Source organism: Schistocerca nitens, chromosome 1, assembly GCF_023898315.1.
Source record: "Schistocerca nitens isolate TAMUIC-IGC-003100 chromosome 1, iqSchNite1.1, whole genome shotgun sequence".
In the NCBI taxonomy this organism is placed as follows: domain Eukaryota; kingdom Metazoa; phylum Arthropoda; class Insecta; order Orthoptera; family Acrididae; genus Schistocerca; species Schistocerca nitens.
The window spans coordinates 286,758,971-286,782,114 of record NC_064614.1 but is presented as its reverse complement, the minus strand read 5'-3'; the positions used below and the strand labels follow the sequence as shown (position 1 = coordinate 286,782,114).

Genomic DNA, 23,144 nt, shown 5'->3' with positions numbered 1-23,144 from the left:
GCTCTGTCTACACAATAAAACATGTCGGACTACCTGATTCCTTGTAGATGTAGTAGTGCTGTCCCTTAAACACAGCAACTATGTCTAAATCAGATGACCCTTGAACAGACATTGTAAAAGACGACGATGAGGTTATCAGTAACGTGAGAGAAGAAGAGGAGAATGTTGAGGAAGAAGTAAGTGACTCAGTACTGCAAGAAGAGGACACTTAATTGATTAACCTTAAATAAGTCAGCAAAAGTCGACCATAAATCTTCTAAATTATTAAGAATCAGAAACAAATGTAGAAAATAGGATTTATTTGATATCCAAATATCTGTGACATGGAAATCAAAATTGTTATCGTTTCCGATAGCGATGATGCCACAAACGAGAATTTTGGCATAAACAGTGTGACAATTTGCACTTATGAAATGCTGGACAGAAACAGAAAAATTATAAATAAGAAAATGACCTCCATGGTGCGATCGGAAGTTAGACTTAAGAAAATTTACAAATTTCTCAAAAGAATTTGACCTATTGCTTGTTAATGAAAGGAGGCTGCAATAGGTTTCTCTGCTAATAACTTAGTCTTAGAGAGAATTAAGGAAACAGTAGATGCCATTTTTCAATCTAGATGTTAACGCCATGGAGTTGGTAGTACGCATTAGGTAACTATCTTTATGAACAGGTGTGTGTGTGTGGGGGGGGGGGGGGCACAAATACACTCCTGGAAATTGAAATAAGAACACCGTGAATTCATTGTCCCAGGAAGGGGAAACTTTATTGACACATTCCTGGGGTCAGATACATCACATGATCACACTGACAGAACCACAGGCACATAGACACAGGCAACAGAGCATGCACAATGTCGGCACTAGTACAGTGTATATCCACCTTTCGCAGCAATGCAGGCTGCTATTCTCCCATGGAGACGATCGTAGAGATGCTGGATGTAGTCCTGTGGAACGGCTTGCCATGCCATTTCCACCTGTCGCCTCAGTTGGACCAGCGTTCGTGCTGGACGTGCAGACCGCGTGAGACGACGCTTCATCCAGTCCCAAACATGCTCAATTGGGGACAGATCCGGAGATCTTGCTGGCCAGGGTAGTTGACTTACACCTTCTAGAGCACGTTGGGTGGCACGGGATACATGCGGACGTGCATTGTCCTGTTGGAACAGCAAGTTCCCTTGCCGGTCTAGGAATGGTAGAACGATGGGTTCGATGACGGTTCGGATGTACCGTGCACTATTCAGTGTCCCCTCGACGATCACCAGTGGTGTACGGCCAGTGTAGGAGATCGCTCCCCACACCATGTTGCCGGGTGTTGGCCCTGTGTGCCTCGGTCGTATGCAGTCCTGATTGTGGCGCTCACCTGCACGGCGCCAAACACGCATACGACCATCATTGGCACCAAGGCAGAAGCGACTCTCATCGCTGAAGACGACACGTCTCCATTCGTCCCTCCATTCACGCCTGTCGCGACACCACTGGAGGCGGGCTGCACGATGTTGGGGCGTGAGCGGAAGACGGCCTAACGGTGTGCGGGACCGTAGCCCAGCTTCATGGAGACGGTTGCGAATGGTCCTCGCCGATACCCCAGGAGCAACAGTGTCCCTAATTTGCTGGGAAGTGGCGGTGCGGTCCCCTACGGCACTGCGTAGGATCCTACGGTCTTGGCGTGCATCCGTGCGTCGCTGCGGTCCGGTCCCAGGTCGACGGGCACGTGCACCTTCCGCCGACCACTGGCGACAACATCGATGTACTGTGGAGACCTCACGCCCCACGTGTTGAGCAATTCGGCGGTACGTCCACCCGGCCTCCCGCATGCCCACTATACGCCCTCGCTCAAAGTCTGTCAGCTGCACATACGGTTCACGTCCACGCTGTCGCGGCATGCTACCAGTGTTAAAGACTGCGATGGAGCTCCGTATGCCACGGCAAACTGGCTGACACTGACGGCGGCGGTGCACAAATGCTGCGCAGCTAGCGCCATTCGACGGCCAACACCGCGGTTCCTGGTGTGTCCGCTGTGCCGTGCGTGTGATCATTGCTTGTACAGCCCTCTCGCAGTGTCCGGAGCAAGTATGGTGGGTCTGACACACCGGTGTCAATGTGTTCTTTTTTCCATTTCCAGGAGTGTATGTCTAGGCTTTCAACTCGCACTGCAGACAGCGTTCTGAGCCAATGACAGACTGATTGACCGATAAATGATGATACCGGTTGGAGGCAGCAGGGCTTTCGTGGCACATGATCAGTAAAACTACTCTGGCCTATCACGAATCCCTATGAGCACAGAACATGGCTCTGCCGATATTTAACTCTATTTATGTGCATCGCCAAACTCTTTGGGCCGTGTCAGGCTACTGTACCATGGGTAGGGTTATGGAAGAAACGCCGGCAGCCGAGTACTTGCTACGTTGATGTTCTCCGGCCCGGGAGAAGGACTGTCGAGGGTACTGGACTGAGAGAACGTGGGTAAATGCTTCACAGCATGGTCAGCTACTTCCTGATATACAACGTTGGACTTAAGTGACATTAGTACTAATTTTAACATCAGCACAGCCAGTTACGGCGATTAATGTAATGAGTTACACTGTGACAAACCAATCGAAATCTGAAGATGACTTTTGGTGGCCAAACACGGTAGGAATAAAAATAATAACAAATAACTAGTTATAGAAACATTGTTATAACAATATTTTGCATGACTTAACTAAAACAAGGGATCGGTTGATAAGATGCATTCTGAGACAGCAATGAATCGTCAGTTTAATATTGAAGCTGGGCGTGGGGCGGGGGTAAAAACTGCAGAGGGAGTCCAAGAGATGGGTACAGTAAACAGGTTCGAATGGATGTGGATTTCAGCAGTTATTTGGAGATAAAGAAGCTTGCGCAGGGTACAGTAGCCACAACAACAACAACAACAACAACAACAACAACAACAACAACAACATTATGTGAAACTGCTGGCAAAATTCCACATCTTTTGAAGGGGACCTCTGCAAGATGTTCTGGTACAAAGTCAAGTAGCCCCATATCCAGGGAATGAGAGTCGTCTCAGTGGAGATGGTTGCAAAGTGAACCTGTAAAGAAACGCGCTGCTCTTCTTTGGGTCTTCTTTATTACGTCTAACAACCCTGCCTAGTAAGGATACAGCACTAACGAGTAATATTCAAGTGATGGTTAAACTAGAGTTGTGTAAGTTACCTCCTTTGTGGATGGGCTGCATTTCCTGGAGATTCTTCAAGTGAACCTGAGTTCGTCTTACTGGCGATTTATTCCATTTGGTCTTCCACTTTAAATCGTTACAGATATTTTATGGGCTCGACTACTTTCAGTGATTGTTCTGCAATCGGCTAATCTGACAATAACAGGTCCGTCTGCCTATTTACGCCCAATATATTTCAATTGCTTACGTGCCAAGCGCCAATTCTCTGCAGGTCTTCTTCAGTCCAATTTTCGGGCCTTGCACCATCGGCAAAAACCCTCATGACACTTCCGACATTATCAGCTAGATCATTTATGTAAATTGTGAAAAGTAATGGTGCTATAACACTCCTTTTCGGTAAGCCCGGATTTACTTTTACGTCTGGAGATATTCGCTCATTGAGAGTGACATGCTGTGTTCTGTTTGCTAGAGAATATTCAAGCCAATCACACCACTGGCCTGGTATTCCGTACGATTGTGTTTTTTTTGTTCATTAGACGGCGGTGCGGAACTGTATCGAACGATTTCCATAGGTCACGGAGCACGGTATCGACCTGGGCGTTGGCATCTAATGCTTTCTGGGTCTAGTGGACGGACAGGGCTAGCTGGGTTTCACGCTACCGTTGTTTTTGAAACCCAAATTGATTCCCACAGAGGAGATTTTCGTTTTTCAGAAATCTCACTCCTTCCATCGGATTGGCACAGTGTACAGCGTGATTCACCACTCCAAGTCACTCGCTCCCACTCATTCACTGTCCAGTGACATCGTTCTTTACACCACCTCAAGCATCGCTCAGCGTTTACTACAACGATGTGTGGTTCAAATGGTTCAAATGGCTCTGAGCACTATGGGACTCAACTGCTGAGGTTATTAGTCCCCTAGAACTTAGAACTAGTTAAACCTAACTAACCTAAGGATATCACAAACATCCATGCCCGAGGCAGGATTCGAACCTGCGACCGTAGCGGTCACGCGGTTCCAGACTGCAGCGCCTTTAACCGCACGGCCACTTCGGCCGGCAACGATGTGTGGCTGATGAGCTGCTGAGCTATCATCGTACTCCATTATTTTTAACTCCCTACGCAGTCATTGTGCTTGTTCGCCTGCTGATTGCGCTTTGGAACTCACGATTGATTTCATCCGCTGATTTCATGCATTTTTTTACAACCACTCTCAGCAATGCTGGATGGTCAGTACAAGAGGTCCGCACGGCCTAAGTTTGGCTGCGGGTTTCCCTTCACGTTTCTGAGTCACCATCACATCAACAACAGTCGATTTTGGCAGCTTTAGAAGGATTTAAATATCTCTGATGGATCTGTTGGTCAGGTGATATAACAGTGATTAGTCTATGTTCGAAACCACTGAGGCCCCCTGACCGACCCATTCTGCTGTTACTGCCTCTATACTAACAACACGACAGATCCCACCTTCTTTTATAATGACGGGTCTGCCTGTCCTGACAACTAATGATCAATTTCATACTACAGATGTCTATCGGGGTACTTCGATCACTATAATCAACTCAAGCAACACACATTTCGTAAACGTTATTATAATAGGAGGTTACGTTAGACGTCATATTTAAGTTTAATCCTCAGACCGTTAGAAAGTGTCTCCGTCTATTCTAAAGTCGGCGCTGACGGCCCAAAAAGTAGAGCATCCAGAAAACTCTTTCACCATTTATTTATCTATTTATTTGCACGTCAAGTTCCGTAGGATCAAATTGAGGAGCAAATCTCCAAGGTCATGGAACGTGGCAGTACATGAAATTACAACATAAAAGTAATGACATAAAAAATGTTTATGAACCCAAAAAAATTAAGCTATAAGTTTAAGAAAACGCAATCAACAATTCAATGTAAGAATCAGCTTAATTTTTTAAGGAACTGCTCAACAGAATAGAATTAGTGACCCATGAGGAAACTCTTTAGTTTCGATTTGAAAGTGCGTGGATTACTGCTAACATTTTTGAATTCTTGTGGTTGCTTATTGAAAATGGGTGCAGCAGTATACTGCACACCTTCCTGCAAAAGAGTTAAGGAAGTCTGATCCAAATGCAGGTTGGATTTCTGCCGAATATTAACTGAGTGAAAGCTGTCTATTGTTGGGAATAAGCTGATATTGTTAACAAGAAACGACAGTGAAGAATATATGTATTGGGAAGCCAATGTCAAAATACCCAGTCTAGTGAACAGGGGTCGACAAGAGGTACGCGAACTTACACCATTTATTGCCCGTTTCTGAGCCAAAAATATCCTTTTTATAATGGGAAGAGTTACACCAAAATATAATACACTACTGGCCACAAAAATTGCTACACCACGAAGATGACATGCTACAGACACGAAATTTAACCGACAGGAAGAAGATACTGTGATATGCAAATGATTGGATTTCGGAGCATTCACACAAAGTTAGAGTCGGTGGCGACACCTACAAAGTGCTGACATGAGGAAAGTTTCCAACCGATTTCTCATACACAAACAGCAGCTGACCGGCGTTGCCTGGTGCAACGTTGTTGTGATGCCTCCTGTAAGGAGGAGAAATGCGTACCATCACGTTTCCGACTTTGATAAAGGTCAGATTGTAATCTATCGCGATTGCGGTTTATCGTATCGCGACATTGCTGCTCGCTTTGGTCGAAATCCAATGACTGTTAGCAGAATATGGAATCGGTGGGTTCAGGAGGGTAATACGGAACGCCGTGCTGCATCCCAACGGCCTCGTATCAGTAGCAGTCGAGATGACAGGCATCTTCTCCGCATGGCTGTAACGGATCGTGCAGCCACGTCTCGGTCCCTGAGTCAACACATGGGGACGTTTGCAAGACAACAACCATCTGCACGAACAGTTCGACGAAGTTTGTAGCAGCACGGACTGTCAGCTCGGAGACCATGGCTGCGGTTACCCTTGACGCTGCATCACACGCAGGAGCGCCTGCGATGGTGTCCTCAACAACGAAGGTGGGTGCACGAATGGCAAACGTCATTTTTTCGAATGAATCCAGGTTCTGTTTACAGAATCATGATTGTCGCATCCGTGTTTGGCGACATCGCGGTGAACGCACATTGGAAGCGTGTATTCGTCATCGCCATACTCGCTTATCACCCGGTGTGATGGTATGGGGTGCCATTGGTTACACGTCTCGGTCACCTCTTGTTCGCACTGACGGCACTTTGAACAGTGAGCGTTACATTTCAGATGTGTTATGACCCGTGGCTCTATCCTTCATTCGATCCATGCGAAACCCTACATTTCAGCAGGATAATGCACGACCACGTGTTGCAGGTCCTGTACGGGCCTTTATGGATACAGAAAATGTCCGACTGCTGCCCTGGCCAGCACATTCTTCAGATCTCTCACCAACTGAAAACGTCTGGTCAATGGTGGCCGAGCAACTGGCCGTCACAATACGACAGTCACTACTCTTGATGAACTGTGGTATCGTGTTGAATCTGCATGGGCAGTTGTACCTGTACACTCCATCCAAGCTCTGTTTGACGCAATGCCCAGGCGTGTCAAGGCCGTTATTTCGGCCAGAGGTAGTTGTTCTGGGTACTGATTTCTCAGGATCTATGCACCCAAATTGCGTGAAAATGTAATCACATTTCAGTTCTAGTATAATACATTTGTCCTGTGAATACCCGTTTATCATCCGCATTTGTTCTTGGTGTAGCAATTTTAATGGTCAGTAGTGTACCATACGACGTAAGCGAATGAGAATAAGCAAAGTAGACTAATTTTCGCGTTGAACAATCACTTACTTCAGATACCGTTGAAATAGTAAAAATGGCAGCATTAAGCCTTTGAACAAGATTCTGAACGTGGGCTTTCTAGTTTATTATCCATCCGAACACCTAGAAATTCGAAGTGCTCAGTTTCACTAATCATATGCCCTTTCTGTGAAATTAAAACGTTTAAAATTGTCTTAATACTGCCAATACCCTCTTTATCGAGTACTCTCCATACACACGCATCTGTTACAATTGTCACACTTTGCCTGTCTCCGTTGGTAGGTGCGGCATCGCTACTGCAGCCCAGCCGGTGGTCTGTGCACGCGAACAGCGACGCCATCTGCCTGGAGGCGGCGCGCAACGCCACGCCGGACCCCGTATGCGCCTCCAATGGGCAGACCTTCCACAACTTCCTCGCCTACCGCTGCTACATCCGCTTCTTCAAAGGTAGGCCCCTACATTTACTTTTCTTGAACTACGCTTGATTCGTAACCAAGAAAACTACGTTCATCAGACGCTCAGCCACACAAAGCAAGCTCACTGGACAAAGTGTTAGTCACACTCTTACAAGAGCTCTCTGGTCGTTTTGGAGCGCCCTCATCCTCGACCACCACATAACCTGGACTCCCCATCTCCTTACCATCCAACAGAAAGCTCACAACAGACTTCGACTCCTGAAACTCCTTTCCAGTCGGACATGGGGTCTGCATCCTTCCACCATCCTTCACACCTACAAATCCCTGATCTGCCCCATCCTTTGTTATGCAAGCGTTGCTTGGATTTCCGCCCCTCCCAAGTTCTATAAAGCTCTCCAAATCCTCGAACGCCATGCACTCCCCCTCACCTTCCACATCTGCCTTCCGTCGCCCACGTGCATCCTCTACGACCTCATCCCCTTCCCCCACCTTCTCCTTTTCCATGAACACAATGGCAGCATTAAGCCTCGAACGCCATGCACTCCCCCTCACCTTCCACATCTGCCTTCCATCGCCCATGTGCATCCTCTACGACCTCATCCCCTTCCCCCACCTTCTCCTTTTCCATGAACACAATGGCAGCATTAAGCCTCGAACGCCATGCACTCCCCCTCACCTTCCACATCTGCCTTCCATCGCCCATGTGCATCCTCTACGACCTCATCCCCTTCCCCCACCTTCTCCTTTTCCATGAACACAATGGCAGCATTAAGCCTCGAACGCCATGCACTCCCCCTCACCTTCCACATCTGCCTTCTGTCGCCCACGTGCATCCTCTACGACCTCATCCCCTTCCCCCACCTTCTCCTTTTCCATGAACATAATGGCAGCATTAAGCTGCCCCTGGTGTCTCCCTTCCTCTCCACCACCAGCCCGTTGCCACACCTGTATTATTGTGTCCCACCCTCTCTCCATCTCCACACCCTCCACCTCCTTTCCCAACGCAACTTCCAGCATCTACTCCTCACAGATGCTGAGCTTCGCCCTGACATCTACCCTTTCTTCCAACGCTAACCCCACCTTCCTCCTTCCTCCTCCTCGGGGCTCCCTCTCCTCCCCCTCCCGAGTGGCTTTCCCCTCCTATGACCCCTCCCTCTCCTGTGTTCCCCTTCAGTGTCTCTGCACTCTCTCCTGCCTTGTCTTCCCTCTTCATCTCCCACCCCACCTGTCTACTGCCTCTTGGTGCACCTACTGACGCCCCTACTCTTTTAATCGTGCCCCCTCCCCTGTTGCACCTTGCTCTCTCCGCCTTTTCCATCCTCTCAGGCCTCTCCCTCGACAGGTCATAACTGGCAGTTTTATTCTTCATCATGTGTGCTCCAAGTGGGTTTAAAGTGTGTCATTCTGGAGTGTTTTTAATACTGTGGCCAACTTTTAATCTGTGCATGTGACTTCAGTGTCTTTTTTGTGCTCTACGAATCGCCAACTGTTTTTTTACTTTATGTCGAATTTTTTAATTGTCCCCCCATGAGCGTTTCCATGTCAGTGTATTTTTACCTCCATTATCTCCCTCTGTTTTACGTCCCCCTTTTCTTATCGCCTTTACATGTAACATTTTCTTCTTGTATTAGCTGTCATATCACTCGGCTGAAGAGCGGCGGATTGTGTCGCTGACAGGCCTCCCCTGCCCATATGGGGCAGGGGGATGAAATCACAATTAAAAAAAAAGTTTTTGAGCGCTGCGAATGATCTGGGACTGCTACCAGATGGTCACATGACTACCAACCGCTGACGTAAGTTACGGCAGTGAAGAGGCTTTATGTAGCAGTCTGTTGTATGGAATCAGTGCATCATCGCAGTAACTTGGGTCGGCTTGCAGCCGTGACAAAGATACAAAGGAGCTATTGTGTTTCAACCTACCAAAGGACACAGCGTGTATGAAGTTTCCAGATTTTCTGGTGGAACAACGCAAAATGTCCATCCTGCCTACAACGCATTATGGCCACTCGTAGCCATGTGACGAGGGGGAGGAGAGTAGCGTTTAACGTCCCGTCCACAACGAAGTCATTAGAGTTGGAGCATAAACTCACATTAAGGAAGGATGGAGACGGTAATCGGCTGTGCCCTTTCGAACGAATCATCCCGGAGTTTGCCTGAAGCGATTTAGGGAAATCATGGAAAACCTAAATCGGGATGCCCAGACGCAGGTTTGAACCGTCGTCTTCCCGATTGCGAGACCAGTGTGCAAACCACTACGCTACCCCGCTCGGTGCCATGTAAGAAGGCGTAAGAAGCGTGGTCGTAAGATGATCCGAACTGACAAGGGTCGGAGACGAGTGTGACGCCTTGTCAAAGTCAATCGCTTTCAAACGCAGCAGGAATTACTATTGTCACTGAACGTAGGTCCATCTGAACCAGTTTCCGAGCGTGCATTGCAAAGGGAACAGATTGCAATGGAACTTCGTAGTAGGGTACGTTGGCACATGTAGCTGGACGTCGTCAGTGGGTCAAGGAACACAGAAACTGGATGGTATCTGACTTCAGGCGTCTAGTGTAGAGGGAGCAGTTCAGGCTGAAGGACGGTCTGTGATGGTTTGTGCAAGTTTTTCGTACGATGATTTGGGCTCATTCATTGAGCTTGTCCTGAACGTGAATCACAATGTCTACTTCAAAATTCTCGCTGATAAAATGTTCTACATCTCATGGTGTGGACATTTCCGCATTTCACTAAGACAACAGCCGTGTTCACAGTGCTGCAAGCATACGTTCATAGTCCCTATTTGGAACAGCAACTACACTGTAGCAATTAACACCCCCTCAATTCGGTAGCTCACCGGGATCCAGCCATCAATTAGTTGCTTTGGATGGATATGGCGTACATTCCTAAACTTATCGGAAATGAGAGGCAAGAGGTGGCGTTAGCGTGATGTAATGTAACCTGTCCAGGTTGCTTGCCATGTTGCATGAGAATAGCAAAAATGTATTCCATTACGACAAACATGCTGCTGCTTTTGAACGACAAACGTGTTACTTTTCGCTCTGAATACGCTCATGGAATGTATGTCTAATTGGCATCAGACTTCGTCACACTCCAAAGACTACACCCAATAAACTAAATAGACCTTCTAATTTTTTGTTTTTACAAAGAATAGACTAGTTTCGTAACGGAGTATTCTCAGTGTAAACTGGAAAATTATTTGCGAATGGTAGATTTTAAATGTCAATTGCAGAAACCAGAGGTGATTTAAATTGTCGTTTGTCATGGTTACGTGCTCTTGTGCTGCGTTAGTTCACTTGTTACTGTAACGAATGTTACGGCAGTTGGTAGAGAATGTATGTGAGTTGAAGTGTTGAAACTTAAGAGTTGTGTTATTGTGCGTGTGTACGTTTTCACAAAAATGTCGTGTACCTGCAGTAATAAACCTGATAACTTTTGTTACATTTGTGCAGTTGTTATTTGTGGTTCAATTTGTCGACCATTAACGAAAGCAGTGCACCAGCATACGCCTTGTATTTCGGGTGTTGAGTTCAAAACCAAGATAAATTATGGGCTCCACACAGGTGCTCGACCTCGTGTTGTTCTACACTGAATGCACGGATGTATGGTAAAAACTCCTCCATGAAGTTTGTTGTGCCTGCCATATGGCGTGAAACCACAAATCACGCATCGTATTGCTATTTTCGTATTGTACCTCCCTTCAGGAAAGGAGTTCTCCGAGAGGAAGAAGAATATTCAATATTCTGACATCCTGTCTGTCACTTGCCCTGTGGCTCATGGCGAGGACTGCCTATTCCTTTTTCGCCACATGAACTATCATCAAGCAATGATAGCGATGATGCTGAACCGACACATAGTGCCGACAAAGTTCAGTCACCTGACAGTGACACTGACCCTATATTAACACCAACATCGTCATATGGACAACCACACAAAATCACACAGTATGAACACCGCAATATGATTAGGGATTTAGATCTGCCAAGGGGTGAAGCTGAAATCGTGGCCTTACGATTGCAGTAGTGAAATCTTCTTGCTGATACAGTACGTATGTCTGTGTTTTGGGAGCGTAAAAAAAAAGAAAAACTTGCTTGTCATTTAAGTACTGAAGGGTGATACTGACGGTTTATTGAAAGACCTGAACATTCAATACGTCTCAAAGACATACCTGGAAGCAGTACTATTACACAATAGTGATGAACGACCATCAATCCCTGTTGTTTTCGTAATGTGACAACATTGTCCTTGGGAAACAGCAGAGCCGAAAATTACAGAGACCTTGTGGACGAACTCATTCATGCTTATAAGGTCATTGGATGCTGAGTGACTCTGAAGATGCACTTCCTTTACTCGCATTTCTATGTGTTCCCAGAGAACTGTGGTCCTTTCAGTGATGGGCACGGCGAGAGGTTCCACCACGACATTTCTCTAATGGCACAACGATACACAGAATGGTGGACTATTGCTATGCTGGCTAATTTCTTTTGAATGTTACAGCCATCAACCAAAAAGGCAAAGCAAAGAAACGGTGCAAATAAAATTGGCAAGTTCAATTAATGCATGTATCCTATTGATTATGGTAGGAATATAAGTGAAAAGTAAAGTCCAACTTTACTTGTAACCCTTAGCTCCTCTCCTCCCGCACAGTCCATGAAGGCCCAAAGGTACTGACTGGCCGCCGTGTCATCCTCAGCCCACAGGCGTCACGGTATGCGGATACGGAGGGGCGTGTGTTCAGCACACCGCTCTCCCGGCCGTTTGTCAGTTTCCGAGACCGGAGCTGCTACTTCTGAATCAGGTAGCTCCTCAGTTTGCCTCACAAGGGCTGAGAGCACCCCGCTTGCCAACAGCGCTCTGCGGACGGGATGGTCACCCATCCAAGTGCTAGCCCAGCCCGACAGCGCTTAACTTCGGTGATCTGACGGGAACCGGTGTCACCACTGAGCTAGGAGATAATATTAATTGTGATATTTATGCTTAGCACATAGAAATCTATAAAGACCGTCTACTTCGGTTTCTGAAAAAAATACACTAAAGACCATTATATTGCTCATGCAAACGAAGTTGTCAAACACTGAGTGTGTCACATACGGCGAACTAATATCCAGAAGACAGGCTCCCAGGCGGTTCGGTCCGTTCTCGGACTATGATAGGTGGCGTATCTGTTTTAGGCGAAACGAGAAGTCAGGACCGGCCTGGGAAGTAAGACCGAGAAAAATGATGTGCCATTTGTCACTTCGGAGTCCTGAGTGAAGATACGTGTACAAACTCACACTCAAACCATACAAAGAAAAGGCAGTGCGTCTACTGACTGCGTCGTTTGGAAATAGGGGTGTAGTGTACAATTAGTGGAGCACGAATTGTTCGACCGAACTTTTTCAGCGAGAAATAACGATTAACGGGAAGACCTTAGGTTATTTCATACAGTGCAGTGCAAGGAAACACTCCATTAATGTTTCTACGGCGGTGCTACGGTGACAGCTCCCATAGTCAAAAGCATCTCACGCTAAATGGTGGAACCATTATGTCTGCTTCTTCCAAGGCAACTGCTGTTTCGTCTCCTGCGGATGAACAGATATGCCACCTTCCAGAAATCAAGGAACGGACCAACATATCACCAGCGATCGAAGCTGGTCTCCCGAGTATAAGTACCGCACAACTCCAGAAAGATCGCTTGCGTCGTACGCGAAAAACGGTCTATGTTGTTCACAGGACGCAACGGAAAACTAAGCTAGTTTATTATCGAACTGCACCACCAGCGGTAACTGTAAGATCTCCAGACTCTGCCCATGTCATCAGTGAAGAAGCGTTTATGAAGGCGTGTGAAGGTGAGAAACGAATGGGCCACAACTTCTGTGAGGACGAAGCGGGCACCGAGGACACAGATCAAGACCGGCACGTGTGACGATTGCCACAGCAGTGATGCAGATATCCTACAGAACCTTTGCACAAGACAAAGCGTCAGACTATGATAAAAATGATTTCCAGGCGACCAACTGTTATGCTACGTTCAAATTCAGTCACATACTGATTTACACCCTGTGACTCGTGTTGGCACTTTACTTTCATGTTTCCGTTTCATATGACAGCTATTGACTGTGTTTGGAGTTACACTGCCGTTTCTTGTCTTACAGGAAAGGGTGTTTCTGAGGCAATATATATTGTCTCCAGTCTTATTCATTTGCATAGGTACACTATTTTATTCATGACCGGAATTTGATTCCACGCTGATCATTCTTTATATGTGTCGTGATTTCCATTCAAGTTAGTGTAAACGGTTGGCATCATCTCCCATAATAATCAGTTTCGTGTGGGGCCAAGGGCCGGGTGTAACACTTTCAGTTGGACTACTCTTCGGCGACTTGCTTGTTTCTGATCTACATTAGACTTCCAACTGAGGAAATGGGACCTACAATTTAACGTGAAATCCGAACAACGTCTCATTTCTGGCGACTCGAGAGGTCAAGGACAGATTAAAGAGAGATTGAAAATTTCCGGATTCTAACATGCGACCTCTCACTTTCCAGGCACTAGAGCACCAAGTCCGACAAGCTACCATAAATGCACTAAAAATGTACTTGGAAAATTCCTTGCAGCTGCGATGTACTTGAATATTTTAATACCCGACGCCGTTAGCAAGATGCAAAGAGCCTATTACGTAAAAATATTCTTTTTAGTCGATGCAAATACAGAGAATAGCTCGCAAAGCGGGCAGTATCTTAATACAGTCCTGAAGTGCCTGAGAAAGGCAACCGAAACACAGCGCGATGCTCCAGTCGATCCGTGATTGGTGTCGAGTGGTCTGGGCCACCGGGTCTAGACGTAAACACTTCTAAAGGGTCCGGCGCCGGGGAAGCTTAATCCAAATCCTATTAGCCGACGCTCCACCAGTTGTTTCAGCCGCTGGGGAGCTCTTTCCAAGAAGTGTGCAATTAGCGATGTTTTCCTGCCCCATTCTCAAATCTCCGGAGATTTTCAAGTTGCATTAGGCGACAAGCGATGCGCGCATGTACGCTACTACGACAATGAAACAGTGCGTTGTTTTTTTGTGTCTGTTTAATGCTGTTGGGAAGTAGAAGGTTAAATATGAATGTTTTCACTTTTCATAATGACATGCATTCAGAAAATAAGACTTTTTTCCTGAGACTGCTCTATTTTTAATAGAAGACGGACTAGAATCCCTCAAACTCATGATTCAGTTGTACATTAAGAGACTATAGTTTCTGCTCTGTTATGATACATTAGTCGTTTCCTGTGATAGGTTCTTTCAGTGTATTTTTATATCTATTATCCGCTTCACGTAGTTCATGGAACGCTTTCATTAGAAGTAAAATGTTTAAATAGTTACAGTTTTTCGGAAACACTGATGGGTACTGGTGTTCAGCTGTGGTTTTGTGACTGCACTACCATTCTATTAGCCATAGTTTACACACCACACATTCTCTGCTGATTTGGTTTATAATTTCGCCTCCTAGCATTACACATATACAATATACCGGGCGATTATGAACTATAAGGAAACGCACTTGGCGACCCTTGTGAAGATAAGATATGCTACGTCATTCAGCTAAGCTATTCACCTGAGATATTTCGTGAATCACTTAAGATATCGTATTCCTGTTTGCATTAAAATGAATTGTGAAAAAATCACGACTACACTACAAATAGTTCCTTTATAATAGTCATACACGGTCAAGCCACTATGTGACCACCGTCCATGTTCGACGTCAACGTGCAATAACCACTCACAGACGGCAGGTAGCAGCACTAGCAGTGGAGGGTATTTAAAGCGTGTCGCGTGGGTGTGAGGGGTGGGGACGCGGAAAACATTGGAGTCGTTGTGAGGCGGAAACAAACCGATTTATCTGACATCCAAAAGGAGGTGATAATTGGTTTCTGGGTCAAGGATGGAAGCATTTCCGCAACGGCTAAGTTTGTAAACTAACCACGTGCAGCGGTGGTTGAAGTATACAGTGCGTGGAGAAATAGCTCTTTCCAAAACCGACACCAGAAGGCTTTTGACACTGTACGACACAAGCGGCTCATAGTGAAATTGCATGCTTATGCAATATCGTCTCAGTTATGTGACTGGATTTGTGATTTCCTGCCAGAGAGGTTACAGTTCGTAGTAACTGACGGAAAGTCATCCAGTAAAACAGAAGTGATTTCTGGCGTTCCCCAAGGTAGTGTTATAGGCCCTTTGCTGCTCCTTATATATATAAACGATCTGCGAGACAATCTGAGCAGCCGTCTTCGGTTGTTTCCAGATGACGCTATCGTTTATCGACCAATGAAGTCATCAGAAGATCAAAACAAACTGCAAAAAGATTTAGAAAAGATATCTGAATGCTGCGAAAAGTGACGGTTGTCCCTAAATAACGAAGAGTGAGAGGTCATACATATGAGTGCCAAAAGGAACTTGTTAAACTTCGGTTACACGATAAATCAGTCTAATCTAAAATCCGTAAATTCAATTAAATATCTAGGTATTACAATTATGAACAACTTAAATTGGAAGGAACACATAGAAAACGTTGTGGGGAAGGCTAACCAAAGGCTGCGTTTTATTGGCAGGACACTTAGAAAATGTAACAGACCTACTAAGGAGACTGCCTACACTACGCTTGTCCGTCCTATTTTAGAATAATGCTGCGCGGTGTGGGATCCTTACCAGATAGGACTGACGGAGTACATCGAAAAAGTTCAAAGAAAGGCAGCACGTTTTGCATTATCGCGAAATGTGGAAGAGAGTGTCACAGAAATGATACAGGATTTGGACTGGACATCATTAAAATAATGGCGTTTTTCGTTGCGACGGAATCTTCTCACGAAATTCCAGTCACCAACTTTCTCCTCCGAATGCGAAAATATTTTGTTGACACCGACCTACATAGGGAGGAACGATCACCACGATAAAATAAGGGAAATCAGAGCTCGTACGGAAAGATATAGGTGTTCATTCTTTCCGCGCGCTAGACGAGATTGGAATAATAGACAATTGTGAAGGTGGTTCGATGAACCCTCTGCCAGGCACTTGAACGTGATTTGCAGAGTATCCATGGAGTTTTAGATGTAGAGACAACTGTGGTGTATCAGGGGCCGTAAATGAGAAAGATGAACGACGGCTGCGGAGATTAGTATGGGCAACTGTTGAGCAACTGATACCACAGATGAACCAATGGGCTAACAACAGTGTCTACTCAACGACCGTTCAGCGTGTGTTGCTGTGTAAGGGCCTCCACAGCAGGAGCGTGGTTCATGCACCCATGCTGACTGCTGTTCACTGAGGACGAAGGCTGGCATTCGCACGCCAGTACCGCAACTGGAGTGGCGACAGATGGCACTTTCAGACGAATAACGTTTGATGCTCCATCGGACAAATGGCGTTTGGCGTATACGGCCCTGCAGCAGTCGTCGGCAGAATACAGGCCGAGGGAGGTAAGTTATAATATAGGGTAATATTTTCATGGCATTCCCTGGGTGATCTCGTCGTCCTGGAAGGCACAATGGATCAACGCAGTGAGGCGTCTATCTTGGGGACCATGTCGACGCCTGCATACCATTTTTTTTATTTTTTTTGCCTCGGCACGAAGACATTTACCACTAGGACTATGCAAAGCTTCAGTCAGCTCGCAATGTACGCGAGTCGTTAGAAAAGCACCAGGATGAGTTTACCGTACTGCCTTGGCCACCAGACTTCCCGGATTTAAACTCAATCGAAAATCTGTTAACCATATCGATCGGGCCATTCGAGCCATGTATCCTCAACTGAGAAATCTAGTGCAGCTGGCCATGGCACTGGAGTCGACATGACTCCACATCCCCGTCGATACCTTCCAGAACCTCACTGACTCTCTTCCTGCACGTCCACGCTGTAAAAGACGGTTATTCACACATATGACAGGTGGTCACATCAATCTGTCTGCTCCATGTATTAATCATAGAGAGGACGCTATCGCCTTTTCTTTTTCATACCAAACTGTAGTAATTTCGGCTGCTAGCATGGTTACTCTAAAAAAGGTAGCTTCGACGATGTTTACCTCTTCCAAAGTCGATTAGTAGTGTCGGGGAAATTACACTATTTATGACTGAGGATTTAATCTTGTTTGTACATGAAAACTGTGTGGAATATCGTATTGTCTTTACGGAACTATCATATCAGCCTGCTGGGGTTCTTCGGCTTGATGCAGCTAAGTAAGTATATTTGCAAAAACAGAATAGTGGGGAAAAGTTAACTTTAAAACTGTTAATAATCACACTCTGAAGGTCGTGTGTTAAACAATATCTTTCGAAACATTCATTCTTATGCAAGCTGTACGTCGCTAGTTAGTGCAAAGAAACTCTATTGTTGCATAACAGAAACGTATTATGGGAAAATGCAAAATCCTCTCAAAGTCTTCTCCGGCCAGCACTATGCAAAGGCATGCCAACCCAACGCCCCGTGTTGCCATCAGAGTAACAAACAGCCAGAAAGTCGGCATTGCGAACAGTACAGCAGACCCGAGAGGTATTGCTCATCTCATGCGAGCGAGAGGCCCGAACGCAGACTCGCCAACATTGCCTCACCGAGGAGAAGACAGAACGTCATTCTGACAGCATACTGATGAGAGTTTTACAGGAACATCTATTCGCCTGCTGATATGGTGGAAAGGTAACAAGCTGAAGTCATGAAAACCATTCTGCGAAATAAAGGGGCAGTGAAGACTGTTGATTGATTCAGGAAAATAGGTCACATTCGCTCATCGCCAGCCAGGAACAACATAATTGCGTGGCTGGGGCTTCTGAGCCTTCAGAGAATCATGTTGCATTACACCAACAGTGAGGCCGAACATGTGACGCGGTACTTCCATTTGTCAAGAAGACTTCCACCTTCGAAACGGCTGTCTGTCCAGTCTGCCACACTTGGTCGCTGTGAGCTGTTAACCTCGCGAAGACATGGAGACTTCTACTTTTCCCTTGCTGAGTCGAAATGATGCTGTTTGGTGCACTGCGAATATGTTGCAGTAATCGAGAGGCGTGTTAAGCGTTGCTGCCCCGACTAGTAAGCAGTCATCAACATCCGTGGCTTTCCTTGGCGGAAGGGTTATGCTGTTCTTGCTCTCTACACTGCGCGGAGCTGCTAAGAGATTACTCAGGAACACCCTTTAGATGTCCAATAGAGTATTCTGGTGATACGTAGTCGCTGTCACTAGCAGCAACGCCTCCCGTACGAGATACACCGGCCGCCAGCGAGATCTGCCACCAGTCCGACTCCGTTGTCACGTTATCGGGTGCAGCCGGGGCGACGCCCTCTGAAGGTTGCTGGGGCAGCGTCAGCCCGCTCCGAGACCGCAGTCGCTGGCCTGGGGCACCGCCACGGAGAAGAACGGACGACTATAACATAAAAAACTGTTGTTCCGCCAATATATCATTAGTGCCCAGGATACCGACCAGCCTTCTTCAGTGCACTCCACGCTCCGTCATCATAACAGAAGGCATCTTAACCTAGACTCCTGCATTTTACTAAAGCATGCTAGAATCTTTGCCTGACTCGTGGAGATATGCCTGTACACTTTACTTTGGAAGAACAGCTGACTGACCCATCAGCTGTCAACACCTGAGAGTTCGCAAGAAGGATGCCCATGTAGACTGCAAGGATAAAGGAATACTGTGTCCCGCACTCTCTACCTCTGCATGCTATTGCGGTCTGTCATGCTTCAAGAGTTGCCGACACTACGCGCATCGGGAGGGCGCTGCTAGTCCTTACAAGATAATTTGTGTCATGTTCTATTTCGACGGTCATTTACATGCTGCAATGCATTGGAATTTATGGGGAAACCGTTGCTAGCAAGTGAAGCTTCGCCAATACTCGGTTGTCGGATTTTCTGTTTTATTCATTTTTTTGTACCCAAGGCTAAGACCAATTGCTTAAAGAGAGAGGCTTTGTTCCTTGTTCAAGTTTCGATATTTGTGTTTCGTTTATTCATCTGTGAGTGCAGGTCATGAAGCACGTCAACCTCCCACTTATTTAACGTTATTACAGGTTCAAATGGCTCTGAGCACTATGCGACTTAACTTCTGAGGTCGTCAGTCGCCTAGAACTTAGAACTAATTAAACCTAACTAACCTAAGGACATCACACACATCCATGCCCGAGGCAGGATTCGAACCTGCGACCGTAGTGGTCGCTCGGCTCCGGACTGTAGCGCCTAGAACCGCACGGCCACCCCGGCCGGCATTTTTACAGGAATTTCTGGTTTGTTCTGAGTTTCATATATCTGTGGAATTACACTGCACGCCGTCTGTTGAATGGCAACTGTAATTTTGAGATTGTAATTTCTTACTGGATTTCTGAATAAGAACACAAAACGTTCTAATTTATCTTCTGTACTTGCTTCCCATGTCAGTTGTGGAATTTATTACGCTTTTATGGGTTGATCTCACATGCTATTATATACTTAAATCTGCAGTTGCCGGCCGTGGTGGCCAAGCGGTTAAAGGCGCTACAGTCTGGAACCGCGCGACCGCTACGGTCGCAGGTTCGAATCCTGCCTCGGGCATGGATGTGTGTGATGTCCTTAGGTTAGTTAGGTTTAAGTAGTTCTAAGTTCTAGGGGACTGATGACCTTAGAAGTTAAGTCCCATAGTGCTCAGAGCCATTTGAACCATTTTTTTGAATCTGCAGTTGATGCGAGTAAAAACTATTAAATCCATTTTACCTTCATCAGAAACGTTATTAAAAGAAACTACCATCAGCGGCACCATTTGTCGATTCCTTGCGTGTGTATTACAGCCGGTGTAAGTGTGCGAAATGCTCACCGTCCACTGAAATTCACATATACAGGCGCTAGTGCAAGAACTTCTGGATAGACTGAAGAGACTCCTTCAATATTATGCCATACGCTACGATAACGTGACGTTTTAAATTCTCTTTGGTTGCCGGAGCTTTGAATATTACGCTAGAGATAGAAGTCCAGTGGCATCAAATCAGGCGGAAGTACAGGCCATCTGACAACGCCTTCACGTCCTATCCAGGGGCTAGGAAAGAGCTAGGTGAGCGCTTTCCCAACCAAAGGCGAGCAGTGAGCTGGGCATCCATCGTGCTGGTACCACGTACCCACTTATTTCAAGTGACATTTCCTCTACGAGAGGCGGTAGCACTTCAGTAAGAAATTGGGCGAATCTTTCTTGAGGTTTCCTCAATGAAGCAAGGACCAATCACGAAGTCTTTAACAACCCAGCATCAGATATTTAGACTCCACCGCCTCTAATGTTGAGTCTGTCACAAGCCAGTGCAGATTCGCGATGGCTCAGTAACGCCTGTTTCTTATAATCCGCTTTCCCTTGAACTGTAAAGGTAGCTTCATCCGTAAAAATAATTCTTTGAAAACAAATATTGTCCTGAAGTCGTATCAGAACCGAAGCACGCAGGTCCAGGGGTTTTCTGCCTGGAAGTGAAGTGAGACACGACACAGCAGTAAGCTGTTTGGGCGCAAAAACGCTTGGCTGACTTATTACAGAGACACTCGCAAACTCTCTGCAACTAGCAAGCGCATTGCGAGCAACAGCTGGCAGAACATCTATTTCGTCCGCTTCGCTCTTTGTAGTATTGCTCCTTACCCTCTGCATGGTATTTCAGTGTCCATCCAATAACATTATTTTGCACATAGTGTGCATCTAGTCACGAATCGGAAGTTCTTCTTTCTTCTGGTTCAATTCAACGGCAGCCAGTGCAGGATTCCAGGCGGCGCTTCGATTGAAAACATTGCATACTGTTTTTCTTGTTGGAAATCATCTGCTGAGATGCCTTTTTTACGTACAAGTCAACTGTTCTCATTCCTTCTGGATTCTCCGCAAAGAAGTAGCGTACTAGTTCCTCTTTGTTTGTGACAGACTTCAATGTTTTTCAAACCAACCTGCACTCGACACACGTGAACGACTCAGACAGAATTAAAGTTATATTTCTCGAAGCCCATTTTAAATCGGTATTCCCGCGACTTAACATTCTTTTTTCTTCCTACATAACGTGAAATATTTTTTATTTGGGACTTTATAATCTCTGACTTCAGTATAAGGCAGTATTTTGTTTCATTCGTGACTTTTCAGGCTTTCTCGACGATTCTGTTGCAAATGCACTCCTCGACTTTGTCGCCGGATCATATCAGACAAGTCCCACAATATTTCGTCGCTATAGCTGTCTGACATCTTCAGGTGGTGGTAGAGGCTGTTATCACTACCTGACAAGACGTGATCGATGATAATCGAGTGGCGGCGTCGACATGTATCAGGCCAGAGGCAGACAATTCGCGTGCATGGAAAGACGCTCGCAGCTGTAGGAAAACGGCGCTCATGAGCCCCTGCCGGAAGCCTCAGAAATGACTTCCGCATGCGTGCTGTGGGCAAAGACTGTGCTTCCGGACACTCCTTTTGTTAAAAACTGAATTAAATCTCAGCAGTGCGCTGCGTTGAGTCACGAATCGGAAGCTCTTGTTTCTTCTGTTTTAATTTAATGGCAGCTAGTGCAGGATTCCAGGTGGTGCTTAATTGAAAACCTGCATCCCTGTACCGATATGTATGGGCTCTTTAAGAACAAAGTCTCTGAAAGATGATGCTGAGGATAAAACCTCAACCTTATCAAAGACATGCGATGTCCCGTGTCCAGCAATTCTCCGCTACTGCTGATTTATCACGTTGCCCCAGCCGTGTGTGACGATTGTGTTCAACACAACGTTCTTGCATGGTTCGGCATGTCTGACCAATATAAAATATCCCACATTGACATAGGATCAGTATACACACTACTTTTCCTAAGGTAAAGATCGTCTTTGACCGAACACAAAAAATCCGTCAATTTTGCTGGTGGCCGAAAAACACACTTGATGTCGTGTCTCTTGCGGATTCTTTCTACTCCTGAAGATACGCAGCCAAAATACGGAAGGCACGCCGTTGCAGTGAGTGCCTCCGCATCTTCATTTACATCCCTGTTCTGAACTTGTTTAGAACGGAATGCATGGCGTATCAGTCAGAACAGTCGTTCTGTTGGAATACCGTTCTTAAGTGTTGTAGCTCCCCAGGCAGACTGTCGGTATTTGAGACCACATGTGTTCTATTTGCCACTACCGCGTTGTGCTGGATTATGTCACCTTATGCCGACAGCGCCAGCTCCGAGGGCCTTTCTGCGGTTGCCGCCGGTAGATTATCATAAATCACGTCTTGTACCAGTGATAACAGCGTCTACCATCACCTGAAGATGTCGCACAAATATTGTGGGATTCGCACAATATGATCCGGCGGCAAGCCCGAGAAATGTATTTGCATTTGGTTTCATGTTCAAAACAGACAAATCCTAAGTTCTAAATGATGTTGTTATTACTCGAAAACTAACAATTTTGATGAGTACAATGGTGTTGGATTCGTTTATGTTAAAACTACGGTACTTCCGGTAGAAATTAGTGCAGATCCAAAGCGAAGTTGATAGCGATAACTCTGCAGTTATCTCTGAAAAGAGATTGTACTTCGTTTAATGACGATTTTCGCAGGATTCATGTTGATTAAAAGAGAATTACGCTGTCTTAAACAGTCCAGAAATCATGAGAGGTGGCCCTGATAGAGATTTTATTCATATGTTTTGCACCGTGCGCAGTGTATTTTAGCGGACGACACGGTGCTATGTGGTATAAATGAGGTGTGCAAGGCAGTCCACAAGGGCGTAAAGGCACCTACGGACAGGTAACAAAATGGAGTTCTCTAATCGCCCATAGGCACCAGTCTGTACGACAAACAAGCCACAGGCATTATGCTCCTCTGTTCCAGTGTACACA

The 23,144-nt window shown here is 46.0% G+C and overlaps 1 protein-coding gene across 1 annotated transcript in view; it reads left to right on the top strand.

The window, feature by feature from the left end:
• LOC126243321 (serine protease inhibitor dipetalogastin-like) overlaps window positions 1–23,144 on the top strand; it is a 320,107-nt gene that overhangs the window by 92,043 nt on the left and 204,920 nt on the right. The window contains exon 2 of the mRNA XM_049948158.1: window positions 7,213–7,377. Within this exon, the coding sequence (XP_049804115.1) occupies window positions 7,213–7,377 (165 nt within the window). The remainder of the gene's footprint in view (window positions 1–7,212; window positions 7,378–23,144) is intronic.